Source organism: Lepidothrix coronata, unplaced genomic scaffold (genome assembly GCF_001604755.1).
Source record: "Lepidothrix coronata isolate B3197 unplaced genomic scaffold, Lepidothrix_coronata-1.0 Scaffold14, whole genome shotgun sequence".
NCBI classification, from domain to species: Eukaryota; Metazoa; Chordata; class Aves; order Passeriformes; family Pipridae; genus Lepidothrix; species Lepidothrix coronata.
Genome location: NW_016690194.1, coordinates 10,144,120 through 10,170,038, shown reverse-complemented (window position 1 = coordinate 10,170,038; position 25,919 = coordinate 10,144,120). Strand labels below are relative to the sequence as shown.

Below are 25,919 nucleotides of genomic sequence, written 5' to 3'. Positions count from 1 at the left end.
GTGTCTCTTACTTAGATGCATCAAAGTGTATTTCCGGTCTGTTGTTGTTTGGTTTTGGTGACTGAAGTGTTTTGCTGTTGCATATGTGTTCATTGATAGCTCTGCAAACACCTACAAACAACTGAAACATCATTAATTTCTGTGTAAATTTATGTAATCAGTTCAGAATCTGAATTTGAATTTTTCTTCTGAAAGGATCCCAAAGCTGGGATTTTTTTTAGGTATCTGAAACATGTTCTATGCTGCATAGGATCCAGTGAAACTTGGATTTTTATTTTGCTGCTGTGTGGTGGGTTTTGATTGTATATTTTTCCCCAGTGTATGATCCCAGGGTATGCAGGTGTGTATCAAGTTGCATTTTCATTATTATATTCCATTGCTCTTTTGGATGAGGTAGTAACTTCCAGATTTGTTGACAGGCTCATTGTGCCAGTCTTTGTGACTGTACTCTGAATAAATTTTTCAGAGCGACAGCATCACTGACCAGGCATTTTAGTGTTTTAGGCACTCTGGAAATGCCCATGCAGAGACACAATGAGACTTACTTGTATTTTGTTACCAAAATTTAGATACATCTATGTTGATAATTCACCATGTGGGCAGTAAGTTCTACTGGTTTCCTTTCAACTAGTCTCTTCTGCATTTTGGTTATGAGAATGCTTTTGTATACTAAGGATAGATAGTATCTTTTACATCCATAGGTGCTGGCAGGTATTACGCTACTTGCTGGTCTCGTTATTGTTCCTATGCAGGTAGTTTGTAGGTAGATCCTTTATGTGACATATTGCAGCATTACCACTGTCCTTCCATTTTTAACTACATCAATCACTGTTAATTTTTGCCTTTTGACGTGATTATAGGTGTCTTTCTTTTACCTAAGATCATCCTATGCTGTTATCTTGCTTTTGGAGTTGCATGGTGAAGTCCTTCCATTCATTTTGGATAAAACTACCTTTATAAATGGATCTCAGTGTTTTGGGTGTGGGCCTTTATTTATTTGTGTGATTGTTTCAAATGAGTCAGGACTAAGTGTTCAATTTTCTTTCATTGCATATATAAGTGTGCTTTATTATCTTGTGCTGCCTCAAAGCTGTTTAATGAAAAAAAAAACCAAACCTTTTTTCCCTTAACATGTAATTGGTACTTTCTGGTGTTTAATTTTATTTCATTTTCTTTCCCTTTGTGTTTTCTCTTTGCCTTTGTTTTTATGTGCACTTGATACAAATTCTCTGAAATCTTCACATTGGTTATTTTAATGTCTTCTGCTTTTTGACTTTGATGTTGGCTTCTAGAGCCTTATTTCAGGTGTGGATAGCTGGACCCTGCTCCAGGCCAAGGCTGCTAATACTTTCTCAGAGTGCTCCCAACCTTTGGTGCTTGGGGTGCAGGAAAAAGGCTGAGGTGGAACTTGCATTGTGTATAGCCATGACTCAGTTGTTGGTCAGTTCTGAGGGAAAGGCTCTGCTCTCTTCCTGCTTCATTCTCCACTCTTAGATCCAGGCATCCTGTTATTGGAGTGACTCCACCAAAATGTGCACAGCAGCTCAAGGCTTGTCGATGTGCTAAGGCTTGGTCAACATTTTAGGTTAATCCAGCACTGAAGGACATGCTTCTTGGCTGTGGATTTGTGTCCCTAGTCCTTCTCTTGAAAGATAAAATAAATCTTTGAAAATTAAATAAAAATATCCAAAACCTTGACCCCGTCATCTCTTTCTTATTTTCTGGCAGATTCGTTCTGTGTTGTGTGCTAAAACGCATTGTTTGGTAGCAAACTCGAATCAGTTTCTGTCATTCCCCTGCCTTCACTGTTTTTGGAGTGGGCATGATAAAGGTGGGGTTCACTGAACCCAGTGGAAAACTTCCCATGCCATTAATCGGATTTGGGTTGTGCCCAAAGTGTCCCTCATGGAGCTGGGTTGCATCTGGATGCCGGGATGTGGCAAGCTGATGTGGCATCTGGATGTGGCAAGCTGATTCTCAGACAGTAACAGAAACCCTATATACATGTTAATCCTGAGTGTTTTCCTTCAGGAAGTGCTAAATCTTGCACTGCAGAAAGATTGCAAAATAATGAAAGCATTTGGCAGGGGAGAAAGTGAAGAATACCTTAGGGATATGCATGCTACCATTGTTTAAGGGTAAGACACACTGGATAAGCTCTTCAGATGGTTGTTTTTTCTCTAAATATCATAGCTATTTCAATTGTAATGGAGCAATATACTAAAAATTGTAAGGTAGCCAGCATAAAAGGTAGAATTTACTTTTGGCTATTCCTGATGACAAGGAAAGCTACTTCATGTGCTTTCTTTTCTGTGAGAATTGACATATAGCTGTCTACTTCTGCAGTTTTCCCATGGCAGATTCCACAGAGCTCTGTAAATACCCAAATGAAATTTGGAAAGCTGGATGAATAGACACCAGATGATAGGGGAAATAAAAGCATCTGAAGTACAGTAGATCTTTCAGACAACAGCAGAACTTCCTTCTGCTGCAAATAATCATTTTTAGACCTGTAACTTTCTTAGCCATGGATGTTCCTGAGGCTTTGGCTGGGAACCTTGATGATGTTGTGGAAATTTTTGATCCCTTCTTCCTGAGAAGGGGAACAGTGAGCCACAAAGTAGACTTCAGTCAGTACCCTATGAGTGATTTGACTGGTATACATACAAAAAAGAGCTGTCTCCAATGCTAAGAACTTTTTTTGAGCTGCTATACATACCCCTGTCAGGAAATCTGTCTATGTTTTGGGCTTTTAGAATCACTGATAAAACCCAGGCACCAGGCTGCAGCAAATCCACTCTGAACCATACACTGTTTTGGTCCTCAACATCCCATTCCAAATGAGGGTGAATACACAGGTGCTACCTCTGAGAGAAAAGAGACTTCTGCAGAGGAAGTGGCTCCTCAGGCCCATCCTGTGCCAGAGTAAAGGAAATGGGGAGCCTGTTACAAGCACAAGGAAAAGAAAGCCTTGACATTTAAACAAGTGGAGCTCACTGTGAGCCCTCTTGGTGAACAAACCTGCTGTAGAAGGAGTGGAAGCAAGAGATGATAAATGCTGCATTGTAATCCAGCCTCAGTTCATGGGGCTTGGTTAAGAAAAACAAAAAATGTTTCATTCATTTTACCAGAATCTTTCATGTCTGCCTTTTGTCTTTGCTGTACACCTGGTGATAAAGCCAGGGGAGCCCAGAGACATTTATCTCCTGTGTCTGTTTTGTCTGTGTGTTTGGGTTGGTTTTTTTTATTGTTGTTATTTGTTATTCATTTCTTAGGCATGTATATTCTGTGGTAGTGAGAAAAGGAGGCAAGCATTTTACTCTGTTGAAGACAGGTGGAGAAGTCCCCACACTGAGTGCTGTATAGGCCTGTTTGCCTTTTGTTTCTCCGTACTAATTGGTTAGAATGGATGGTGTTAAGTTCCCACAAGTGCATCTCTTAAAGAATTCCTATATATCTAGCCTTGGGAAATTAAGCTTTGGAAAATGAAGTACACACCAAAGCAGCAGGTGGCTAGTACGGTTTGTATCCTGACTTCCCCCCCACCTTGCTTTTTTCTGCCTTTCTAGAAAGCTTAGGAAAAGAGCCTTTTGTCTTCTATTCAGGAAAATTGCACTGAAATTCATCTGTGCTTTATTCATCTGCTTTGATTTGTGCCATTCATGGTCAGCTGTGTGTTATATAGAACAAAGCAGATGAATTCCTAACCTCCACATTCAAGGAGTGTGTTGCGAAGGGTTCAACACAACCCTGCCTCTTTCTCCTTGTTTTTTTTTGGGTCCAACTAACATATTACAGCTTTCAGTTTCAGTACTGAGACATCTCTGGACTGTATTCTTCCACATGCCGTGAAAATGATGCGACAGAGTTCTCCTGGCTGGTAGAAGGGATGTGTCTATACATGTAAAGAGAGATCTCTGTAGCAAAACATAATGGTTTAAAGGTTTGTTTTACTGGAATTTATGATTAAACATATTTTTTTTTCCCAATGATGACTTAATTTCAGACATCATCAACTAGGAGCATTTGAATTTACCTTTTGTGAAGACTTCTTCAAACGGGACAAAGTAAAATTGTGTCATATTCTAAAGTTAACTTTTGATATGAGTTTCTTAAATAATTCCATGAATGAGTAGGGAAGAGTATCCATTTATTTATCTTCTTTTTTTTTTTCCTTTCCCTTTATAGATAGCCTATTTATGTATATTCTGTGCCTGACCTTCACCTCGAGAGAGTCTGGTTTGATTTATGCACCAAACACATAAAACATTTGTCAGTATGATTCATGAGCTTTACCCTCACAATTAAGTGTCTTAAAGTCAGACTTCTTTTTCGACTACTTTTAATTTGAATCTATCACTCCTCTCCTCCCCAAATCAGATGTAAAAATCGTAATTTGTACTGATCACCTTTTAAATTGTAGAATGCACATTAGATTAGATTAAGAAGTCCTATACGTCTTACTCCCTTCAGAAAGCAGGATTAGTTTCATAACTTACATCTTGATCAACCCCCTCTAAAAGCCAAGATGTTCCGGAGCAGGCATCAAACCTTTTCAGATTTGTTGATCCACCTGGAATAACAACTTCACTCTGTTTCTCTACAGACTCTTCATACTCTGAGCCTCCTGATGTTCAGCAGCAGTTGAACCACTACCAGTCTGCAGCTTTGGCCAGGAACAACAATATCAGCCCAATCCCACTTTCTGGGAGTGCTGCAGGAGTGGAAAAAGCAGAAGCCATCCTTAACTGTGAATTTTGTGAATTCTCCTCGGGTTACATACAGAGCATTCGACGCCACTACCGTGACAAACATGGAGGGAAAAAACTCTTCAAGTGCAAAGATTGTTCCTTTTATACAGGCTTTAAGTAAGTACTGTGCAAAACAGATAAATTGAACTCATAAGGGGTTTTTTAGCACTTGAAAAGACTTCTGAGATCTTTGAGAGCTGGCTGTAGCTAACAGAAACATGGCCACTGTTGACCAGGGAGAGAAACATAGGAAATGGCATGCCAGATCACAGCAGCATCCATGTAATCCATTTTCCTCTCTCCTACAACAGCCGATACCATCTGCTACAGACAACAGCACAGTAAGTCCTTGCAGTAGGTTTTGAAATCATGGAATCATAGAATTGTTTAGGTTGGAAAAGACCTTTTAGATCATCAAGTCAACATTAACCAAGCACTGCCAAGTCCTCCATTAAATAATGTTCCTAAGTGCCACATCTACACTTTTTCTAAATACTTCCAGGGATTGTGACTCAGTCACTTCCCTGGGCAGCCTCTTCCAATACCTAACAACCCTTTCTGGGAAGAAGTTTTTCCTTATATCCAATCTAAATCTCCCCTGCTGTAATGTGAGGCTGTTTCCTCTTGTCTGTCACTTGTTTCCTGAGAAAAGACACTGACCCCCACCTGGCTACAACCTCCTTCCAGTGAATTGTAGAGAGTGGGAAGGTCCCTCCCTCAGTCTCCTCCAGGGTAAACAACCCCAGTTTCCTCAGGTTCTCCTCATCAGACTTGTGCTCTAGACCCTTTCCCAGCTCTGTTCCCTTCTCTGGACACACTTCAGCACCTCAATGTCTTTCTTGTCTGAGGGGCCCAAAACTTGAGGTGGGGCCTCACCCATGCCCAGCACAGGGACAGACACTGCCCTCGTCCTGCTGCCACACCATGGCTGGTACAGGCCAGGTGCCGTTTGCCTTCTTGGCCACCTGGGCACACTTGGGCTCATGTTCAGCTCCTGTCACCAGCACCCCTAGGTCCTTTCCTGCCATACAACTTTCCAACCACTTTTCCCCCATCCTGGAGCACTTCAGGGGGTTGTGACCCAAGCACAGGACCCAACACTTCCCCTTGTTGTACCTCACAAAACTGGCCCCAGCTCATCAATCAATGCCGTCCAGACCCCTCTGCAGAGCCTTCCTGCCCTCCAGCAGATCGACACTCCTGCCCAGCTTGGTCAGCAAACAGACTTGAGGATGCCCTCGATCTCCACATCCCAACTGTTGATAAATATATGGAACAGAACTGTCCCCTGTACAAAGCCCAGGTGCACACTCCTTGTGAGGGGCCCCAACTGGATGTCACTCCATTCCCCACCACTTGCTGGGCCATCCAGATAGTTTTGTACCCAGTGAACAGGGCACTCATCCAAGCCATGAGCATCCAGTTTCTCCAGGAGAATGCTGTGGGAAAATGTGTAAAAAGGTTTAGTAAAGACCAGGTAGACACATCCACAGCCTTTCTCTCATCCACTGATCGGTCACCTTGTCATAGAAGACCAGGCTGGTCAGGCAGGACTTGACTGTCCTAAACCCAGGCTGGCTGGGCCTGACCCCATGGTGTCCTGTACATGTTGCATGCAGGATGATCTGCCCCATGACATTCCCCAGCACTGAAGTCAGGGTTGTAGTTCCCCAGATCCTCCTTCCAACCCTTCCTGTAGATGTGTGTCACATTTGCCAGCTTCCAGCCCTTGGACCTCCCCAGTTTGCCAGGACTTCTGGTCAGTGACAGAAAGTGGCTCAGGAAGCTCTTCCACCCACTCCTTCAGTGCCCTTGGATGAATCCCATCCAGCCCCATGGACCTATGTGTCTCTTAAGTTACGTAGCAGGTCACTGACCATTCCTTCAGGGATTATGGGTCATCATTCTGTTCCCATTCCTGTCTTCCAGCTCAGGTGGTGGGGTACCCTGAGAGCAGCTGGTTTTACTTTTAAAGACTGATGCAAAGAAGGCATTAAGTCCCTCAGTCTTCCCCCTGTCATTTGCCTTTGTTTCTTGCTGCATCCAATGAAGGATGGAGATTCTCCTTGGCCCTCCTTTTGTTGCTTATGTATTTAAAAAACCATTTTTACTCTTTTAAACCAGTAGCCAGATTAAGTTCTAGTTGGGCTTTGGCCCTTCTACTTTTCTCCCTGTATAACCTCACAACATCCCTGTTGTGTTCCTGAGTGGCCTGACCCTTCCTCCAAAAGTCTCAAACTCCTTTTTTGCTGCAGGTTCCATTCACAGCTCTCTGTTCAGCCAGGCCTGTCTTCCCCAATGGCTGATCTTTAAGCATATGGGGACAGCCTGCTCTTGAGCCTTTGGAATTTCCTTTTTGAACAAGTCCAATGTTTCTGGATTCATTTGCCCTTCAGGATGGCCTCCCAAGGGATTTTCTCAATCAGTCTCTTAAGCAGGTCATACTCTGCCCTCTGGAAGTCCAAGGTGACAGTTTTGCTGAACCCCTTCCTTACTTCTCTAAGAATTGAAAACTATCATTTCATGATTCCTTTATCCTTAAGTGTGAAAATTTTCTCTGCAGAAATAAGGTCATTTCCTGCATGAAACGTATGGCAAACATGTGTCCTAGGGAGACAGGGAAATTTATATCACCTTTCTGAAGAAACCTTTTTAATGTAATTTCATTTTCCCCACAATCTTTCTAGCTTAAATGCTAGAAAGGTGCTGTCCCCTCGCATATCTGATAGCATGTAGAGACATTTCAGAAAATCCAGTTATTTAAATTTAAGGACTCGGTGCCTTGTGTGTTGGTTTGTGTGTGTGTTTTCAGCTGTTCTTTAATGGAAAAAAAAAAAGCCTGTGCACCTGTGTGGTTCATTGTTTTCCCGTGATGTGCTGGACTCTCGAGTATAAGACCCTGAGATGACAATTAAGGCCTCAAAGTTGTTTTTAGGAGACCAGTGGTAGTAGGACTAGATAAAGGGAAGGAATTCTGTTGAAGAAAATGTTGAGCACAAACCTAAGAGAATCCACATAAGAGCAACTTCTAGTTACATGTCTCTGGCCTCTGTTGCTTCAGCCCCTTGCTGCCTCTGTGTTTTAAAATTTATTGCTTGTGCTTTGTTTCCTGATTGTTCTCTGTCTTAAATATTACCAGAAATTTCCAGGTCCAGTCTGTTTGTGTCTTGTGAGTGGCATTTTCTTTTACCTCGATGTTATGAGATAATCTTAAATCAAGTAGGATTTGAACATGTTTTTAGTAAGGGAGTAATGTTCTTCCATGTGGTGTCTCAAACATTCAGGAATTAAGTTGTGCTTCTGTTAGAAACACAACATATTTTCTGTCTTCAAAAAAGGGGGGGGAGGCAAAAAAACCACCCCATACCAGTCCCCTTTTAAAGCCACCATAGAAACTTAAATGCATAAAAGCACTCACTGAAGATTATAGAAATATACCTGTAGAATTCAGGGATTGCTGGATTGGGTCCAAAGCCACTTATAAGTTGCTTCGTGTTCAAGCTAACAGTCTTGAAGAAAATCTAAGGGACTTTTTAACTCTAGTTCAATGTGTCAAGCCCTTTAGCTTTTGCAAGCTTTGGGAAAAAAATTACCAAGTACCCTAAGTTTATAGAGACCTCTGACTTCAGTAGTTGAGCTTATGGTTAGATAAATGTACAGTTAATTTCTTCTGTATGCATATCTCTTGCAACTCCTAAGTATGCAGCCAGTGTAATGCCAGCATGATGTTTTTTGTTCGGAAGTACTGTGGAGTATTCATACATTCTTCCACACTAATAAATACAGTATTCTTAGTCTTGGGTTTTCAGATCATTATGTCTGATCTTTAGAAGTTAACCACTCAGTGCCAAACTCACTGTGAACGCAAATCACTTTTGTACCCTCAGTCTGAACAGTTTATCTGGTTTGGGGCTTGTCTTGCAAAGACAGAGATGGTTAAGAGTGTTATCTGCCTGCAGAAATAAGTTTGTCCTCACCTTTGCAAGTCCAGAACAGTTGATAGATTTTGTTCAACTTGCTAAAAATTTAACCTTTGCTAGAGAAAGTACACTGAGTATTTCAGCCTGAAGACGAATGATAAGCACGAAGGATGGGAATTCTGTTGCTATCTTAACTATAGCAATGTGACCATAGAGCAAAAGAGTATCTTGTCAGAATGAGTGATTGTCACTTTAGGATGCAGGCCTGCAAATACCTCTGCTCATGTGTTACTCATGTGAGCAGCCTCACTGCAGTGCTACGCAACACCGTGAAGACAGGGCTGAGTGGCATCTGCACCGTTTTACATGACACATCTCTTATAGAGCTTGTGACACTTCATCGTTTCTCTGCACACCTCTCCTGACTGCTTTCATCTCTCCCTCCTGTTCCACAGATCTGCTTTTACTATGCACGTGGAAGCTGGGCATTCGGCAGTCCCCGAGGAAGGACCCAAAGACCTTCGCTGCCCTCTTTGTCTCTATCACACCAAATACAAACGCAACATGATTGACCACATAGTTCTGCACAGAGGTAACAAACGTCTGTGTGTGTGTCCGTACCTGACAAAGGGAATGCTGAACAGTGCCCTTGTCATTAAATTTTCCCCTCTCTGTATATGAGGACAAGTATGTTGAATAAGTCATTAGCCCTTGAGTATCTTTTTGTTTCATTTCTAAACCATGCGTCTTATTTATTCCTTGCAAAATTTCAAAGTTTGCCACTGCTGAAACAGGGGAAGATTTGAAATTGTTTTTAAGGTTTTCCTCTAGCGTAGTTGGCAGTCATCAAGCACCTGTTTAGCAAGAGTTGTCCTAATTTACAGCTTTGATCTAGGCCAGAGTTGTTTCCTGCTTATGCCCTTGTTATCATAAAGGCCTTGCTATTCTAAACTCACTGTCAAAGTTTATCACCTAACCAGAGTGGCCCCAAAATATCCCTTGGTTACTTTTTTTTTCTCCTCATTCTTAGGATCAAACCAATTATCTCATTTTTGGTTTTCTTTAAGGCTTCTTTTCTATCTACACCTCTCCCCCTTTTTTTATTTATTTATTTTAATTTTTTAAGCCTGTTAAAAGTGAGATTAGGGATTTTTTATATTTTATTAGCTGTGGGCTTGCTAGCTGAGAATAGAGAGCAGTTTGGGCTCTCTAGGCTGGGATTCCTGCCCACAGCTATCACACTTGATGCTTGTAGATGGTCTGTTGGCTGCCGAAATCCAAACCCATGTGTTGGGATGGCACTCTGCCTGCTTGCAGGTTGGGCAGAGTTTCACAGTAGGGTATTGGTGGTGAGCAAACACAAGTTTTGCATGCCATCTTTTTCCTGGAGGAGATCCTGGCATGACAAGTGCTATCATAATTCCTTGTAACATACCACTTCTCAGTGTTGGTAGCTTCAAGTCCTTCTTGTACCAATGCAGTGAGCTTGGCAGAACTCATACAAATTTCTCTCTGCTAGCAGAGCTGTTCAGAGGCAACATCTGGGGAAAATGACCTGTCAGTGGTTCAGAAAGCACCTTACAAAGCTGCTATGTTTGGTTGTAAGTGTTTGGCAGGTGCTTCAGCTTTTACTTCTCGTCTTTGAAGGTGTTGCTGTGTCAGATTTTGCTCATCTTGAGGACATAATCCAGAATTAGTCCACTTTAGAGTAGAAGAGGGTTTAGTTAACCCCTGTGCAAGTGCTGCTGAGATATGCTCTGTTTTGTGGCTGTGCCAAGGCTCCAGTAGACACTGACAGAACTTTAAAACCTGAGGTGGAACTGGATGGGCTTGGGGTATTTTCCCAATACTGGACACTGGGAGTGTCCAGTTGCAGAAGTGGAAGAGCCCTTCATGAGCTCAGGCATCTGCACTGCCTGTGCAGAGCTGTTTATGACCAGTTGCCAGGAGGTTTTTACCTCCTGTAGTTCTGTTCTTCTGTGGAACTGTTGCTTCAAACCAACCTCAGGAGTTTTTGCTGCTGAAACAAACAAAGGACATAATGGGCTGTGCACTAGAGTATTGGGAGAGGTAAAACAGAGTAAAAGAAGTATTAATGCAAGTGCAGTATTAATGTAGCTGACAAAGAGTCTTGGAGGCCACCGAGGGAAAGACAGAGGTTCTCTTTGATATCACGTGTCCAGGTAATAATAAAGGAAGTAAGGTTCGTACTTAAAGTTATTTTTGGTGCATATACCCAGCTAAAAAAGAACCCTCTACCAGTGTTTATTGTGTAGCAGCTGAAGCAGACAATTTTGACAAGATTTGACATACACTGAAAGAGAGACTGAGGGATAGTGAAGGAAGTCTAAGATAGCCTTCCTTTTTTACAGCCATTGCATTGGTAAAGCAAGGGCATAGCCCTGAACTGTGGTCCAAGAAAATTGGTTTTGAGGTAGATGGAGTGGTGCAGTTTGTAAAATCAAGAGTGTAGGATTTGATCCATTCATAATTAATGTTCCTTTTGTGTAAAAGGCATGTTTACGGATGCATGACTCTTACATTACTTCGAGGTTGCTGCACCCCTAATCCTTGGTGAAATTTCAAATGTACTTGAAATGAAGAATATATTTTTCTCCTAATGAGTGGCTACAGAAGCTGAATTTCACAGGGCTAAAGCAATAGCATCTAGAAGCCTGAATGCCTAGTGAGAAAAAAAAACAAAACACAAAAACACAGGCAAGAAATTTGCTTCCCATTAAGAATTAGAGCTTCCAAGAGCTTCTTTCATGTATCACCTATTCCTCATAAGTGTAAAAGCACTTCACCCCTCCCTTCTGCGGGTACAGATGGAGCACAGACTCACTACAGGTGTCCTGTCACAGGGGGCTGACCCAGACGGAGACTGCTGCAGGTTGGTGAAGAGAAGTTTGGCTCTCTAGTTCTCCCTGGCAGGCTTGGGGAGAGGAGAGAGGCACAAGAGGAGACAATGAATTCTTGCTCCATGACCAGCAGAGGTGTTGGCCTTTAATTTATTCTGAACAATACAATTAGTTTTTCAAAGAATTACAGATTCAATTAGGTTGGAAAAGACCTCAGAGGTCATCAAGTTCAACCTTTGACATCTTCTTGTGAGGTGTCTGCAGTAGTCTTTGTTTAAACACTGCTGAACTTTGGAGAAGTCTACACATGGGTAAAGAAACTGCCTCTTCAATTTGTATATGGGGTTTTATGGTTTGCTATAATCTTGTCAGTTGCCCAGATATGAAAAGTGCATTCTAAATGAGTAAATAAATAAACAGAGCTTTTTAGAGGCAAGGCGGAGATGAGAACATCACCTTATAAAATATAAGGTTCCAGATCCAAGCAAACCCTGCAAGTTCCAAAATCATTTCTTGGAGGAAGTTCACTGGCATGAATACATCATGTGAAAGTTTTAAATCATTCACTGAAAGTGAAATCCTTCAGGCTAGAGTTGATGTTTATGTTTATTTTGCTTTTCTCTTCTTACTGTGCTGCCTTTGATTTGGGGAGTGCATATGTGTGTGTGTGTGTGTGTGAATGTGAGATAATGGTCTTTGCTACTGTACGTTAGGGAATGCTGCATTATTCCAGACTGGTAGATACAAAGTTTTATACCATCCCATGTTTTAGCTTTTTTTATCTGTGCCAGGTGCTAGAGGAAAAGTGATTTTAAAAATATTTTAATTAGTATTTTCCTTTCTGAAAACTTCACTTGACCTTTTCACTTTTGAAACCATGTCATTTATTTCTGTGAGTCAAAAGCATACAGCTGCAGTAACCTTGTAAAAAAAATTTTTAATGATCTCAGCACCACAACTTTAAATTCTGCTGTCTGTTAGATAGACCCTATTCTTCCGTCCTCTGTTTCCACCCTGAATGGCCACAACTTGGTATCTTTATAGCTAAAAAAGCTATTGTTGGTGTAGGAAAAAAATCACAAGTCTGCAGGTAGGGGTTTTGGTTTTTGTTTTTTTTTTTTTTTTTTTTTTTTTTTTTTTTTTTTTTTTTTTTTTTTTTTTTTTTTTTTTTTTGTTGCTAAGGCATACTTTTGGGGAAAACTTTTTTGTAGTGGCCAGAGAGGAAATTATGAGATGGGACAAGTTTTTTGTTTAGGGAGAAGCTGAGCATGACAGAATATTTTGTTGAGCTGTAGGAAAAGTCTTATTGTGAGGGAGGGGAGTGTGTGTTTCTGTAGTTGTCTTTAGGTGTAATATTGCCCTCCTCACTAAAGAAAAGGGCCCATTGGCTCAGATCCATGTGTGCGTTGCTACATCTCACATTCATATCTACCATGAGAGATTCAGGCCTCTTTTTTTTTCATCTATCATGAAGGATGAACGTGGATGGGGATGATCCTCCTTTAACCTGCACTCCATAAGGATCAATAGTACTAAATTTCACTGTTCTAGTTCAAAATGCCAGTTGAGTATCAAAAGGCTGTAATGAAGATCTGGTGACTCTCTGCTGAACAGTCACATTCTGAGTTTCCCTTGTGCACACATCTTGGAGAGCACCACGTGGAGGAATGTTAAGGCACATCGAATTCTGGTGTGTCAAATGACATGAAATTAATTGCAACTCTGTTAAACATCAGTGCTTTGAGAAGTGCAGAGTTTAGAAACTCAGCAAGAGCATTTGCAGTACATCATGCCTGCAGATTTTGAGCCTGAGCCTTCTGAAAGCTCTGGGTGTGTTGGGAAGTTTCTGCCCCTGGGTTAACCACCCAGCCCTTTCCAGGAAAAGGTGCTACCTTGCTTGCACTCTCAATCCCCAGAGAGCAGTTTAGATGTGATTGCAAGGACACTGGTTCTGATTTATATAGAGCCAGCAGTGGGCTGGCTCTAAAAAGATGCATTGGGAAGCACCCTGCAGCTTCCCTCTTTATTAAATTTCTAGAAGCTATTCCTGGCTGCTGTTGAGTGCTGAACCAAAATGGTTGGCTTGATTTATGGCTGGTTTTATATTCCTTGGCTCTGCTGCTCTGACTCGCAGATGGAGTCTCATTTGCCCCAAAACTTCCATTCCTATCCTCACCTCCCAACAACCATTAGGTCTATGAGGACACCTGCATTTGTAGCTTTTAAAGATTAACCCTGTGATTGCAGGGTTGTTTTCTTGTGTTATTTTAATAGGTCCCATTCTGTCATAGACAGACTGCCTTCCCATACAGCATATCCCATTCTTTGTGCCAGTGGCAGCACCCAAACTGTTGACGTGTTGGCCTGGTATTTCATAAAATTTGTTAAGTGAATGTTGTCCTGTCCCTACAGAAGAGCGGGTCGTTCCCATTGAAGTCTGCCGTTCCAAACTGTCCAAGTACTTGCAGGGAGTTGTTTTCCGCTGTGATAAGTGTACCTTTACTTGCTCCAGTGATGAGAGCTTGCAGCAGCACATAGAGAAGCACAATGAACTGAAACCTTACAAATGCCAACTCTGCTACTATGAGACCAAACACACAGAGGAGCTGGATGCTCACCTTCGAGATGAGCACAAGGTAACATCCAAATAGTTTTAATTTGTGGCAATCTACCCCTTTGCAAATGCTGTATTAGTTTAGTTGCATGTCTGACTAGCCAACTTGTCACTGTTTGGGGTTTTTTTTGTCTCCCTCCCCAAATTTGGAAACTAATCCCATGTTGCGCTTGCCTGCCTCATTTTTCTCATTATTTCTTTTTTTTCTTCAGAAACTGAAAAATAAGCATTCCTAAAGCTGTTCAGATTGATCAGAATTGGCAGACTGTTGCATGCAGAGTATGCATGGAAAAGGCTCCTGTGTATGCTAGGTTTATTTAAAGGAGGGGGGTGGTGGGAAGGGTTGTGAAAAAATACTAAGGCAGTGTGATTCAGCCCCTGTAAAAGGCAGGATATTCCAAACATAAGATTGCTCTGGTAACTTCAGCAGCCATGCCATGCCATGCATATTTTAATAACAAAGAGGACTGTACATCTTCATTTACATTTAACAAGGGAAAGATAGACAGCAAGTCTAACTGGGTCCTAAGTTAAGACTACTTTGGAGTTTTTGTGGATTACCTGAGTGCATACCAGGCCCAGTCTTTGAGAAGCCATTAAAGGCTTTCCACAGACTGTTAGCTTTGAATTTCTGTAACTGCTAGCTGTGTAGCTGAGAAGCATTTATGTTTTAGAACTGAGATGTGCCTTGGAGTATTTCTTGGAGTGCTTCCTTGTCAGATTTCCAGGGAAGGCAGCTATATGCCCCCACCTGTTGGAACTGAGCTGCCTAGGTCCTCAACTAAAAACTTCATTGACTGAGTGACTTTTCCTTACATCCAAATATATTTATATGGAAGGTATTGGTAGCAGAATCTCAGAAAAAAAAACTTTTCATGCTTAAAAAGTATTTGGCTGTCCTATAAAAACAAACTTTAACTCATGTTGGCCTGCTGTACTTGTCTGCCCCCTTTATTACTTCTGGAGAGTCTTCTGCACTTCAAACAGTACCTGAGATGTTCCATACCTCCTAGTCATCACAGCAAGGTGCCTGGTGTATCCAGGAGGAACTATTATTTCCTTACTTAACTCTCCTTTCCAATTGGGACCTGCAGTGATGGTGCTGGTAGTTTAGGGTATCGTTACCCCTTTTTTCTTTGTTAACTTTTACCTCTCTAATTTGTGTCCATGTTCTGGGCTCAGATACCCAAGTTATATATTGCACCTTAAAGAGTTCCTTTATATGAACTAAGTGCCTTGAGTGTGGTCCTGTTTGTTTAAATCTCAGTAGGTAATGTTTCAAGTTAGAGAACCTGATCACAACTATCTGAAGAGTAGTGCTAGAAATCTTCCCACCACTGCATTTAGGATGCTTTACTATTTGGATATATACTGCAGTCTAATTCACATCCTGCTTGGGATCACTGACATTTCCTTTCCTACAGAGGGATAGAGAATAGTCAGTGGTGTTGATATTTTCATTCAGTATCTTGCAGGAGGTGTTGTAGTGCGCTCATTCCTCCGTCTCTGTCCTTCCTGCCTTTGTGGCTCAGTGCTTGTGCTGATAGAGGGCTGTCTCTCTGCATGAAAGATGAATCCAAAACCCTTCCTAGCAGTGATCAATGAGCTCAGAGGGCACTTGTCATCCAGCAAGTATTAGCCTCAGTGTCCTGGTCATGCTCCATGCTCTCCGCCTCCACTGTAAATCTGGACTGCTGCTCTGTTTTTTCTGTTGGATGTGGTGGATCCTATGCCCTGAGCTGCTCCTTTCATACTGCTGCTGTGAGCTGTTAAGTAGCTGGTGCATTTCACCCCAGGGTTAGCTGAATTTGACTGCTGGGTGAATTGTTCCCATTATAGTCTATGCATCAGTTTTCAGAGCACTTTGCAGCCCTTCGTAATGAAAATTAATCCATTGTTAATGAGTGAAAGTGTATGTGGCACACAGCAGCCATGTGCTCAGTAAAAAAAGATCCATCCTTTCATGAATAAAGCTGAATGAACCAGTCACAAAGAGTTTTCCTTCAGCGTGGATATGCAGTAGCAGCATTTGATCACAGTGGTTGAGTAATGCCATAAAAAGAGGATGCTACTTAGTGTTTTACGTTTCTTGGATGAAGAAATGAGGGGGTTGCTGAATCTCATTTATTTTTGAAAAGCAAAAATGAGAAATATAAAACAAACAGCAATAGGATTATTGCTGTTGATGAAAAGAAACGAGTGTTAATTTGATTGGGGGGGACTGCATGCTACCTCTAGCTCAACAGGCTTTGGGGTGTACTTGATTTTGCTTTGCATATGTGATGATTTTTCAGATTAGTTGGTGACTGTGCTGACTGCTTACAAAAGTGTTTCTTTCAAAGGTGAGTCGTAATTTTGAGCTGGTTGGACGGGTTAACTTGGACCAATTGGAACAAATGAAAGGAAAAACAGAGAGCTGTAGCAGTGATGAAGAAGAAAAAGATGAAGAGTTAAGCCCTAAAACTGAAGAGAGAGGTCAGTGCAGCTTTTTGATATGTTGGGTTTATTTTATTGGGGATTTTTTGGCACTACAACATACCTCACCAGTCCAACCATGTGAGGTCAGCTGTTGATTCTACAGCACATTGTCTGCAGCAGGCATGGCAGTAGAAGCAGAATGTGGCTTTTATCACAGGCACTGCTGCTATAGGAATCTCATGTTTCTAATCCTCATGGCAAGTTTTCTGTCTAAGAGAATACATACCATGGAAAAGCACAGATAGCATCTGTGACTTACCTGCCCATGCAGAGGACATCTGTAAGGGCTTGGAAAACTATGTAAGTGGAGTATTTTAGTGATCTGTCAGATTTTCTGTTTTGGTAAGCATTTTTCATTCAAGTGAAGGATGAAGGCTGGTTTATGGGCTGTTATTTACTCTGTGCCTAGCATTTTTTGTCAGTCAGCCTTGTTGCAGTTCTGCAGTGGGCAGCTCTAGAGCCAGGGTGGGTCGTGCTCCACCTGTCTGTACTGTTGCATATTTAAACATGTGCCTAAATTTGTGTCTAAGAATAATCCCACTGACTTCAACAAGGCTGGGCCACGTGCTTACTAATGCTTTTGGTTTGGTTGAAGTTAGATCAGCAGGCAAAAAGTAAGGTTCTCTGTAAATTAAACAAAGGGTTTCTTGGCCTTCCTTTTCAACAACTTCTCCCATGAAAACGAGGTTATTGCAATATCTGATGTGAACTGTGTGTCTTCTAGTTCTGGTGCACAATTGATCATTCAAATGCAGTATGTTCACAACTCTAGCCCACTTATGATTTGAATTCTGGGTCACCCATTTTCTTGATGCTGACAGCTGCAGTTAGCAAAGCTCTGTGTGCCTCAGCTGAAGGTACACCACCATGTTTAACTTTTTCCTCCTCAATTTTTAGCTTTCAAAGCTCAGTCAGGAATTTTTCAGAAAGGAAAATGTGTCTAGCTACATATTTTCAGATGTTGAAAAATTCCCATTTCTGGATTCAGAGTTAGTTTACAGAACTAAAATGATTCAGATCATGTTTCTGACCTTTTAATATCAAAACCCCTTAGCATCTTGACTTTTTTTGGTGTCCATGCACCATAAATTCAGTCTGCACTTAGCAGCGGAGCTTCAAGTGTGGTTAGTGATAGCTTTTATTTAAATGAGAAAGGAAGCCAGTTGGATAGGAAACCACTTGTGCTTTAATGAAAAATATCCTACATGAGATCTCAGGTAGAGCAGTAGAGAAATCAAGAGGAGGACCTAAAGAATGTTAGTTCTATATGCATTTCAAAGTTCAACATTAGGAGTCGTGTAAAAATGCTTGGGTGTCTGTTCAGGGACAGCTTCGACCCTCAGATCCTCATGACTGGAACAGGAATTGTGCACTGGTTTGACTAAAGCACCAGTTCACTTTAGTTGGAGATGTAGGAGGCTGATTAATGCTCTGTGTAGACCCACAGCTAGCAGGGGATGAAGAGTCATGCTGTCCTTGTGAGGATTACTTTAGCGTTACATACAAGCACAGGTGCTGGAGCGACCTTGGAAGCCGTGATATCCAGATCAAGGAGAAGAAAGTGCTGTCTGCCAGGCCTGACAAATCCCTGTAAATGCACCATGGGGGGAGGGAGGACAGCCCAAGGTGAAGTTCATTGTTTAAATTTGCTTTAGGTTACACTGTGAAAGTATAAAAAATATCATCTTCTGTGCTGGAGTTTTAAATTTGCAGGGATAGTAGATGTTTTATCTCCATGTTTCTAGTGATCAATACTTCAGCATGGGGTGGGTAATGTCTTAATGATTTGCAGCAATTCTCTCCTGGTTGGTCTGTAGGCCCACTGTTTCACCACTGTTATTTTTCACTCCTTTTTAATCTGTTACCATTTGTAATATATTATACAAAAATAGGTAGAAAATGCAGAAAACAGTTATGCCTACTACAGCAAAGGTATCTGGAAAAAATTCAGTTTTATTGATTATTTTTCAAGACAAGTTGTGTGAATTGCCACTATAAGGTGCAAAGATGCAAGGAACACTTTTGAAAAATGTCCCAGCGAGACAGGAACTGAAGACATGGTTGGATGCTAAGTTACCTGCTGGCGTATCCCTATGGATTTTCAGAAGATATTTCTAACACAGGAGTGTTAGCAGAGGACCAGACCTGTGGTTTTAGAGTCTGTCAAGGTGGCTAATGCTGTTACAGCTTTCAGACCAGATTAAACTCTGCAATTCTGTGTGCTACTGGGGTGCATTTGACAATTCTAGCCATCGTGGTGTTAGCAGAAAGTGGGATTTGCTAGGAGTGCCTCCGTGTACTCCGGGTATCTGGAAGCAAGTGCTGTCTGAACCCTCTGAGGTCTGTGACTTAGGGAGAACCAGAATTTCTTCCTGTGAGTCAAACAGCTGCCCAGATTCACCACTTTGACTTTGTGCTGCTCTGTGCAGTGCAAATAAGAGTGTATGGCTTCTCCTAATGAGCTGTTGGATAGTGGACCAAAGAAGGGCTCTTGCCCACGTGAACAGACAGAGCTGAGCAGCAGGGCTCAGCAGAGCTGAACTGAAATCTTGAATAGGAAAGGAAGAGAGTAATTTGCTTCTGTTAAAGGATATAGTATAAAAGGAGATGAGGGAGGAAAAAGAAGGTGTCTGGCAATGCAAAGAACAGCTCTCCCTGGTGGGAACTGTGTCTATGAGAGACTGACTGTCTTTACTGATCTTTGTGTATTGGTCTTAGCAGAAGTTGGAATTGAGAGGCGTTTTTCCATAGTAGACAGAAACAAATATTAAGCCATTATAGAGTGTCCAAAGGAGGGCAGCAAAGATGGATGATACTCTGGGGCACATGATGTGATTCTTGAGGATGGTCCTTTGGAGGACCAGGAGTTGGACTCGATGATCCTTGTAGGTCCCTTCCATCTCGGCATCTTCTGTGATTTTGTGAAATGTCCACGAGTGCTTGTGTGTGTGATGAGATGAAGCAAAAACACAGGTCAGGTGTGTGTGCAGTCTGTTACTTCTCCTCTCCAGGCCCCAAAGAAGAGCAGCTTCTGATATTCTGCCAGGGAAGCAGCCCAAATTCACATCCTTAGAAGCAAAACTTATTGGGAAGTAAGATGAACAAGGTAGTGTTGTCTGAAAAGGTGTTGTTTTTACTAGAGTAACACTCGCTTATCTTAATGAGAGTTATAAGTATAAATCTTGGACCGGGTTGGGTTGGAAGGGCCCTTTAAAGATCGTACAGTCCAACACCCCTGCCATAGGCAGGGACACCTTCCACTCGACCAGATTGCTTCAAGCCCCTATTCAACCTGGCCTTGAACATTTCTACGGATGGAGCAGCCACAGGTTCTCTGGACAACCTGTGCCGGGACCCTACCACCTTCATCTTTAAAACTTTCTTCCTTATGTCCAATCTAATGCTACTTTCTTTCAGTTTTAAACCCTTGCCCTTTGCAATGAATCTACAGGCCCTAGTAAAAGCAGTCTCTCTGTCTTACAATCCCCCTTTTAGAACTGGAAGGCCACAACAAGGTCTTGCTGGAGTTTTCTCTCTTGTGGTCTGCACAGCTCCTTCTCCTCCCTTTTTTAGGCAAAACAATCTCTCTGTTTAATACCTCCTCTCTGCAGAGGTCCAGAATAAAGATTCTATTGTGTACTACACGATAGATATATTCTTATGCAGAACAGCAGCAGCTTTTGCCTCTAAAACTATTACCCTCCATAAATATTTTTCCCTGCATCATGTCTAGTCTGTGTGTTGCAATGTGTTTATAAATTTGTACCATGCATAAGGTATTAAAATCCAGATACAAACTGAGCTAATGGCATTTACTTACATTCTGGTACTCCTCATGACACAGCAACTTTATGATATTTAACCACATAATAAATCACTGCCAATAAGGAATATAAAGTGGATTTTTTTTCTTCCAGAGTGAAGAGGCAAAAAAACATGTCAAGAACCATTTCATATAAACTTATGTCAAGGCTAACTACTGAGACGTGTCACAAAAATGCATATACAGGGCTTACATGTGAATAGGCAATGTGTGAGGAATTTTGAGTTCAGACTGATCTTGAACAGAGTAAATATGAGAGTGAAGAAATCAAGTGAGCAAAGATCAAGCAAAATCCCTTTCATTTTATTATGTAGTTTGGGAGAAGTCAGAAAGACATTCTGTTGATTTCTTGCTTAAAATAATCCCTGCTAAGGAATTAATGCTCTGAGCAGATGGTGCTGTCTCATTTCCAGCAAAAGAATCAAGTGAGATAGTTCATGCAATTATTTTTAATGGCTTGTGTGGCGATCTTCTTAATTTGTGAGGAAATGTTTCATCTTCTGTGAGAGCGGGCTGTGTTCACATGGAATTGGCTTTCAGGAATGCCGCTCCCTGAACTGCCAGTGACTTCACTCATATTGCTGGGTGCTTGACACTTCTGCAAATGTGGCCCCAAGCACTTTGTATAAAAGATTAGGATGTGGTGAAACACCTATGTAGTTAAGATGCGGGACTTAATCCATTATACTTCCCTCATGAAAGGATGTCAATATATTACGAGGGTCACATGTTAAATACACCAAGTCCGTGTTTCCTAAAATTTGTGCTACCAATTCAAAAATTATAGATGGACTCGAGTGGATTTTTTGATTTTGCTTTCAAGCCATGTCAGTCCTAAACTTCCCAGTTTTGGTTTGGAATTAAAATTCCACAGTCTCTTCATTTGCTGAAACACAGGAACAGGGAATAGTAACTCCTTACCCTGATTTGCAGAGATAGTCTAGGATTTGGGATGGGATTTGTCACTTGTAGTGTTACTTTGCTTTGTGGGAGTTACATTTTCACAAGCAGTTTTTGACAGGAATGTCCTTTTGGTCCTCCAGGATGAGAAGGTACAGCAGAAGGGATCAGAGTAAAATCACAATGATCCCTTCTTGCTCTGGCACTTCTGAGTTCATGGGCTGCTGTCTTTTTCCAGATCCCATGATGTATCCTGACAGCAGTGCTCCAGAGAAACGCTTCCCGTGTGAGTTCTGCGGCCGATCTTTTACAGAAGGCTCTGAGTGGGAACGACATGTGCTCAGACATGGCATGTAAGTTGGTTTGCATTCCTTTGCCAAACAGCCAAAGGAAGGATTAGATCTCTGTATCACCCCTTTCCTCCCCTCCCAAAAACCCCTGTGATGAAAGCAAACACGGTTCTATGAAGAACAAGTCTATCACAGGTATGGATACAGTCATCAGATGTCTCTGCATAGGAAGTTCTCATTCATCCTTTTTAACTCTGCAGCCCACGGCAGCTGTAAGACTGTGGGGTTTAACTGTGATTCCAAAACTTAAGATTATCCTTAGGTCAGTACCACTTGGCCAGGATTAACTTCATCTGAGTGTACTGTTGATTTTTTTTTTTAAATGTTTGCCTTTCTGTGACAGTTTGCCCACTGTGGGATGATAGCATCACAGATAAGACAGGCATCTCTGGAACAATCTTTTTCTTTCTTTTGATGGAGATCTCATTGGTAGCGGAGATCTCGTTAGTAGCAGAGATCTCTTTGCTGAGCAGAGTTTCTTCAAAGAGTAGATTTCATTCAAGGTTGCTGACTTGTGGAAAGCATTTGAATACAGTATTGTAGGTTAACTGTGATGGGACAGTAAATAATGACTTCTCTTACCCATAATATTGCCTGCCTGAATATGAGTACTTGAAACCTATAAAGTTTTATTGGATCATTAACTCTTTCAGAAAAGTACTGTTTTCCTGTGCATTTGTTTGGTGTCTCATAAGTCTTGTTTACCAGGGGACTGGAAAAAGGGGAGTAGCCTTTAAATGTCACAATTTGAGTTCTTCCCTCTCACTCATATCTGTCCCAACGCAGAACAAACAAAGATTTGGTTTCAAAGCCAGAATACTGTGGGTGCCAGTGGTAACTTCATTCCACTTCCTCTTCTTTTGAGCCAGAGGTGGCAGTGGCCTGTCTGCCTTTTTGGAAAGTGATGTGTTTTTCTCCCTCATGTGATTGGCTTTGCTGTGCCCTGTGTTGACTGTTTCTGTTCTCTGCTGCTTGGCTTTGCAGGGCGCTGAACGAAAGCAACCACAGGACCGGCGAGGACAACCAGCCAAAGGAGGACATGGAGGAAACAGTAAGCACACTGCCAGAAGAAAAAGAAGACATTGAGACAATGGTGGTGGACTACTCCCACAACGGTGAAACAGCAGTCAGCATGGTAGCTGCTGACAAACCTCTCCAAGACAACTCAGAGGCCAAAAATGAATAAGTGTTTGGTGTCAGTCTAATCGACGTACTTGAACAGAGATGAGCGGGATGGCGTGGGTGGGTGGGGTGGGCAGAAGGAAGAAAAAAAGCTGCTTTTAGGACTGAATGATCTATTTTCAAAGCACTGGTACCTGTGTGAGTGTGTGTATATTAAAGTTATTTAAGTGATGGAATAAGTGGCTCCATTACATCACTGCATCTTTTCTTCTGGATCTGACAGCGGGAAGTTACGTTCATCTTGGACTAATGAAGCAACTCCCCGTGTTTCCTACATTACATGTGCTTTGCAGTGGAGAACTTCGATTGTTTTGAATGGAAGCGTTTGAGCATGGAAGAAGTGGTGGGGGGACAACTTTTCAGCACACAAATTTGTGTGCGTTTTTCTAGTTTTAATACATAATGATTTTCCAGACTGAATGCAACTGCTTTAGAAAAGAAAAAAAAAGAGAAAAAACAAACAAACAACAAAAAAAAAAAAAGAAAACAAAAACAAAACAGAAACTGCTTTGCTTAAAACAGTCACCTGTTTCCTAGTACCTCAGAATTAACCAAGGGAGATCTCTGCATTTGTCAGTACTACCTGTTGTTGTTGTGGTTAAATGTAGAGAGACTGCTGGGCAAGGTGGTGAATGGAGGAAGAAAAAGAAAGTTTTAAAGAAAGGAAAACAAATTGTGCTTAAAATCCCAGTGTGGGTTTTATTTCTTAAAATACTGTGATTTTTTTAATTATTTTAGTAAAAAAAAAAAACAAAAAAAAGAGAGAGATACTTTAATTCCTAGATAACTGTTTGTGAATTGTCATCCTTTATTCCAGGTAAGCTGTTTGTTAGTATTTGGTTATAATTTTAGTATTTGCTAGAATTTCATGTGACTGATTGTGCGGTTTTGTTTGCCACACATTTATTTTCTATCAGCCTGAGGTGTTACAAATACAGCACAATTGAGTTTTTCATGTAAAATGAGTATTTCTTTTCGAGTGGGGGACAGGGAAAGGAGACTAGATCTTGTGAATAGAATTTTTTTTGTTGTTGCTGTTGTTCTTATTGTTCGTTGTTGTCAATTTTAAACATATGGAGATAACAAAGAAGTTTTAACTTTAAAAAAAAAAACCTAAAGAACCAAACTTACAGCACAGCTATGCAGCTCATGGGCCAAACACATGGGTCCTCATAACCATTCTGTTGCTTGTCATATTAACATCGATCAGTCTCACACCAGTAACTTTTCGTTAAGATTGGATGCCTTTTTTTTTTTTTTATTTTGTCTGTGGTGTGCGTGTTTTCTTTTTTGTTTTGGTGTGGTGGGAGGGAGGGGTGTCTGTTAACACATCTTTTTTGCAAGTGGAGGTGAAATAGTTACATATGACATTGAGCCTGGAGAACTACTTTTACTCAATTCAAGATGGAGTTGCTGAGTTTTTCCCCTCCTCCTTAGCTTTTAGCATGAGGGGAGCAGTGTCGAATGAAAATAGGAACCTGCATACCTAAGTGGCTGATCCTGCACTACTTCTTGGGTGGAAAGCCTACCAAACTTAACTGGAGTTTTGCCTGAGCAGCGAATACAGGATCTGGTGCCCATGGGTATGTTCTGATTGTGAACAAAAAAACAAACAAACAAAAAAAAAGACAAAAAAACAAAAGCTAAAAAAAAAAAAAGTTTCTTTCCAAAAAGTAGAAAGTACTTGACTGAAACCTAGTTTTAGAAATGCATGTGTCTTCGTTTGTTTTTTTTGTTTTTGGGGGGGATCTGAGGGAGGGGGAGGGAGGGGAGAATAGGAAGCTCTCGGGGAAATTTTGTCCTGGATAGCTTCACATAAAAATGATGGCAAAAATGTTGCATTTGTGGAATAAGTGCTACTTGAGAAGCATGGTGTTTTGCTTTTTTGGGGATTCATCAACTGTGTGTTAGGGGGATTCTTTTTGATTTTTTTGTTGGGTTTTTTGTTTGTTTTTTTTTTTTTTAATAGGGAGGGAACATCATTAAAAAAAACATTGGAGGGACAAGTATAATACACATTTTGTGTCTGTATTTGTTTTTTAATTGGCCTCATTTCAAATGTATTTAAACAGTTCCATACCTGGATTGGGTGTTTGTAATGGTTACCAAAAAGGAAAAAAAAAAAAAAAAAAAAAACAATGATTGTGACATGCTTTTATCACTACTTAATTTTTCAAATAACATGTAAATATTGTAATCCATTGGATTTTGTTTTGCTAACCTGTAATAAAAAATATGGGACCATTATCCTTTTAACAAGCTTAGAATGTCATATTTTTTTCATTTTTCTCTTTTCCCAAAAATGTATACCTGATATATTGTGGACACACATTTTAGGTGCATTATTATGATTCTGTTGACTGTAATGACATAGAATTGAAAATAACATTTTTTTCATTGTTTAATTTATACAGAGGACTTTTTCAGAGTTTGACAGAAGGAAATAATAGCAAAATGCTAACCCATTGGCTTCAGCACTCGGTATTTCCTGATTTTAAAATTACTGCTTACTGATGGGGGATAGGAAGGGGATACTGAACTGTTGCACTGACGGGTTTGTTTTTTAAAAAAAAAAAAAAAACAATGAAAATTAATAAAAACTTTTTAAGAGTGCTTCCTTGTCTGTGTGTGGTTTGGTATTGGCCACTCTGATGATAGGTCTGTCCATGTGACTGGTCTTCAAATGGCAGCTCTGGGAGAGAGCAAAGCTCCCTTTATCCGCTCCTGCACCCATTCCTCCCCTGCTTCTCAGGGAATTTTTGATTTATAGGTTATGGGGAGTGAGTTGCCGTGGCTCACACAGGTCTGGGGTCTACAACAGCCCCAAAGAATGCCCTGAATATGCACCAGCCCAACATCCATTAGAGGTCAAAGGCATTTTGCCAAGGTCTACTGGCTCCTCCTGAACCCAAACACGGAAATGAAGGAATTTTGCAGGCTCTTTAGAAAGATCAAAATAGAAGGAGACAGGCTGGTGTTTGCATTACCAACTCAGTAGTGCTTGTGACATTATCTTGGAATCTTTCTTTGCTAAATACAG

The 25,919-nt window shown here is 41.1% G+C and overlaps 1 protein-coding gene across 2 annotated transcripts in view; it reads left to right on the top strand.

Moving 5' to 3' along the window:
- The window catches only part of ZNF462 (zinc finger protein 462), a 92,564-nt gene extending 67,072 nt beyond the window's left edge, over positions 1 to 25,492 (top strand). For both annotated transcript variants that reach the window (XM_017806188.1, XM_017806187.1), the window contains 6 exons: positions 4,607 to 4,868; positions 9,127 to 9,263; positions 13,945 to 14,168; positions 16,489 to 16,621; positions 21,586 to 21,700; positions 22,682 to 25,492. In XM_017806188.1, coding sequence (XP_017661677.1) covers positions 4,607 to 4,868; positions 9,127 to 9,263; positions 13,945 to 14,168; positions 16,489 to 16,621; positions 21,586 to 21,700; positions 22,682 to 22,883 — 1,073 coding nt within the window. In that variant the 3' untranslated portion in view covers positions 22,884 to 25,492. The remainder of the gene's footprint in view (positions 1 to 4,606; positions 4,869 to 9,126; positions 9,264 to 13,944; positions 14,169 to 16,488; positions 16,622 to 21,585; positions 21,701 to 22,681) is intronic.
- Positions 25,493 to 25,919: the final 427 nt, after the last annotated feature.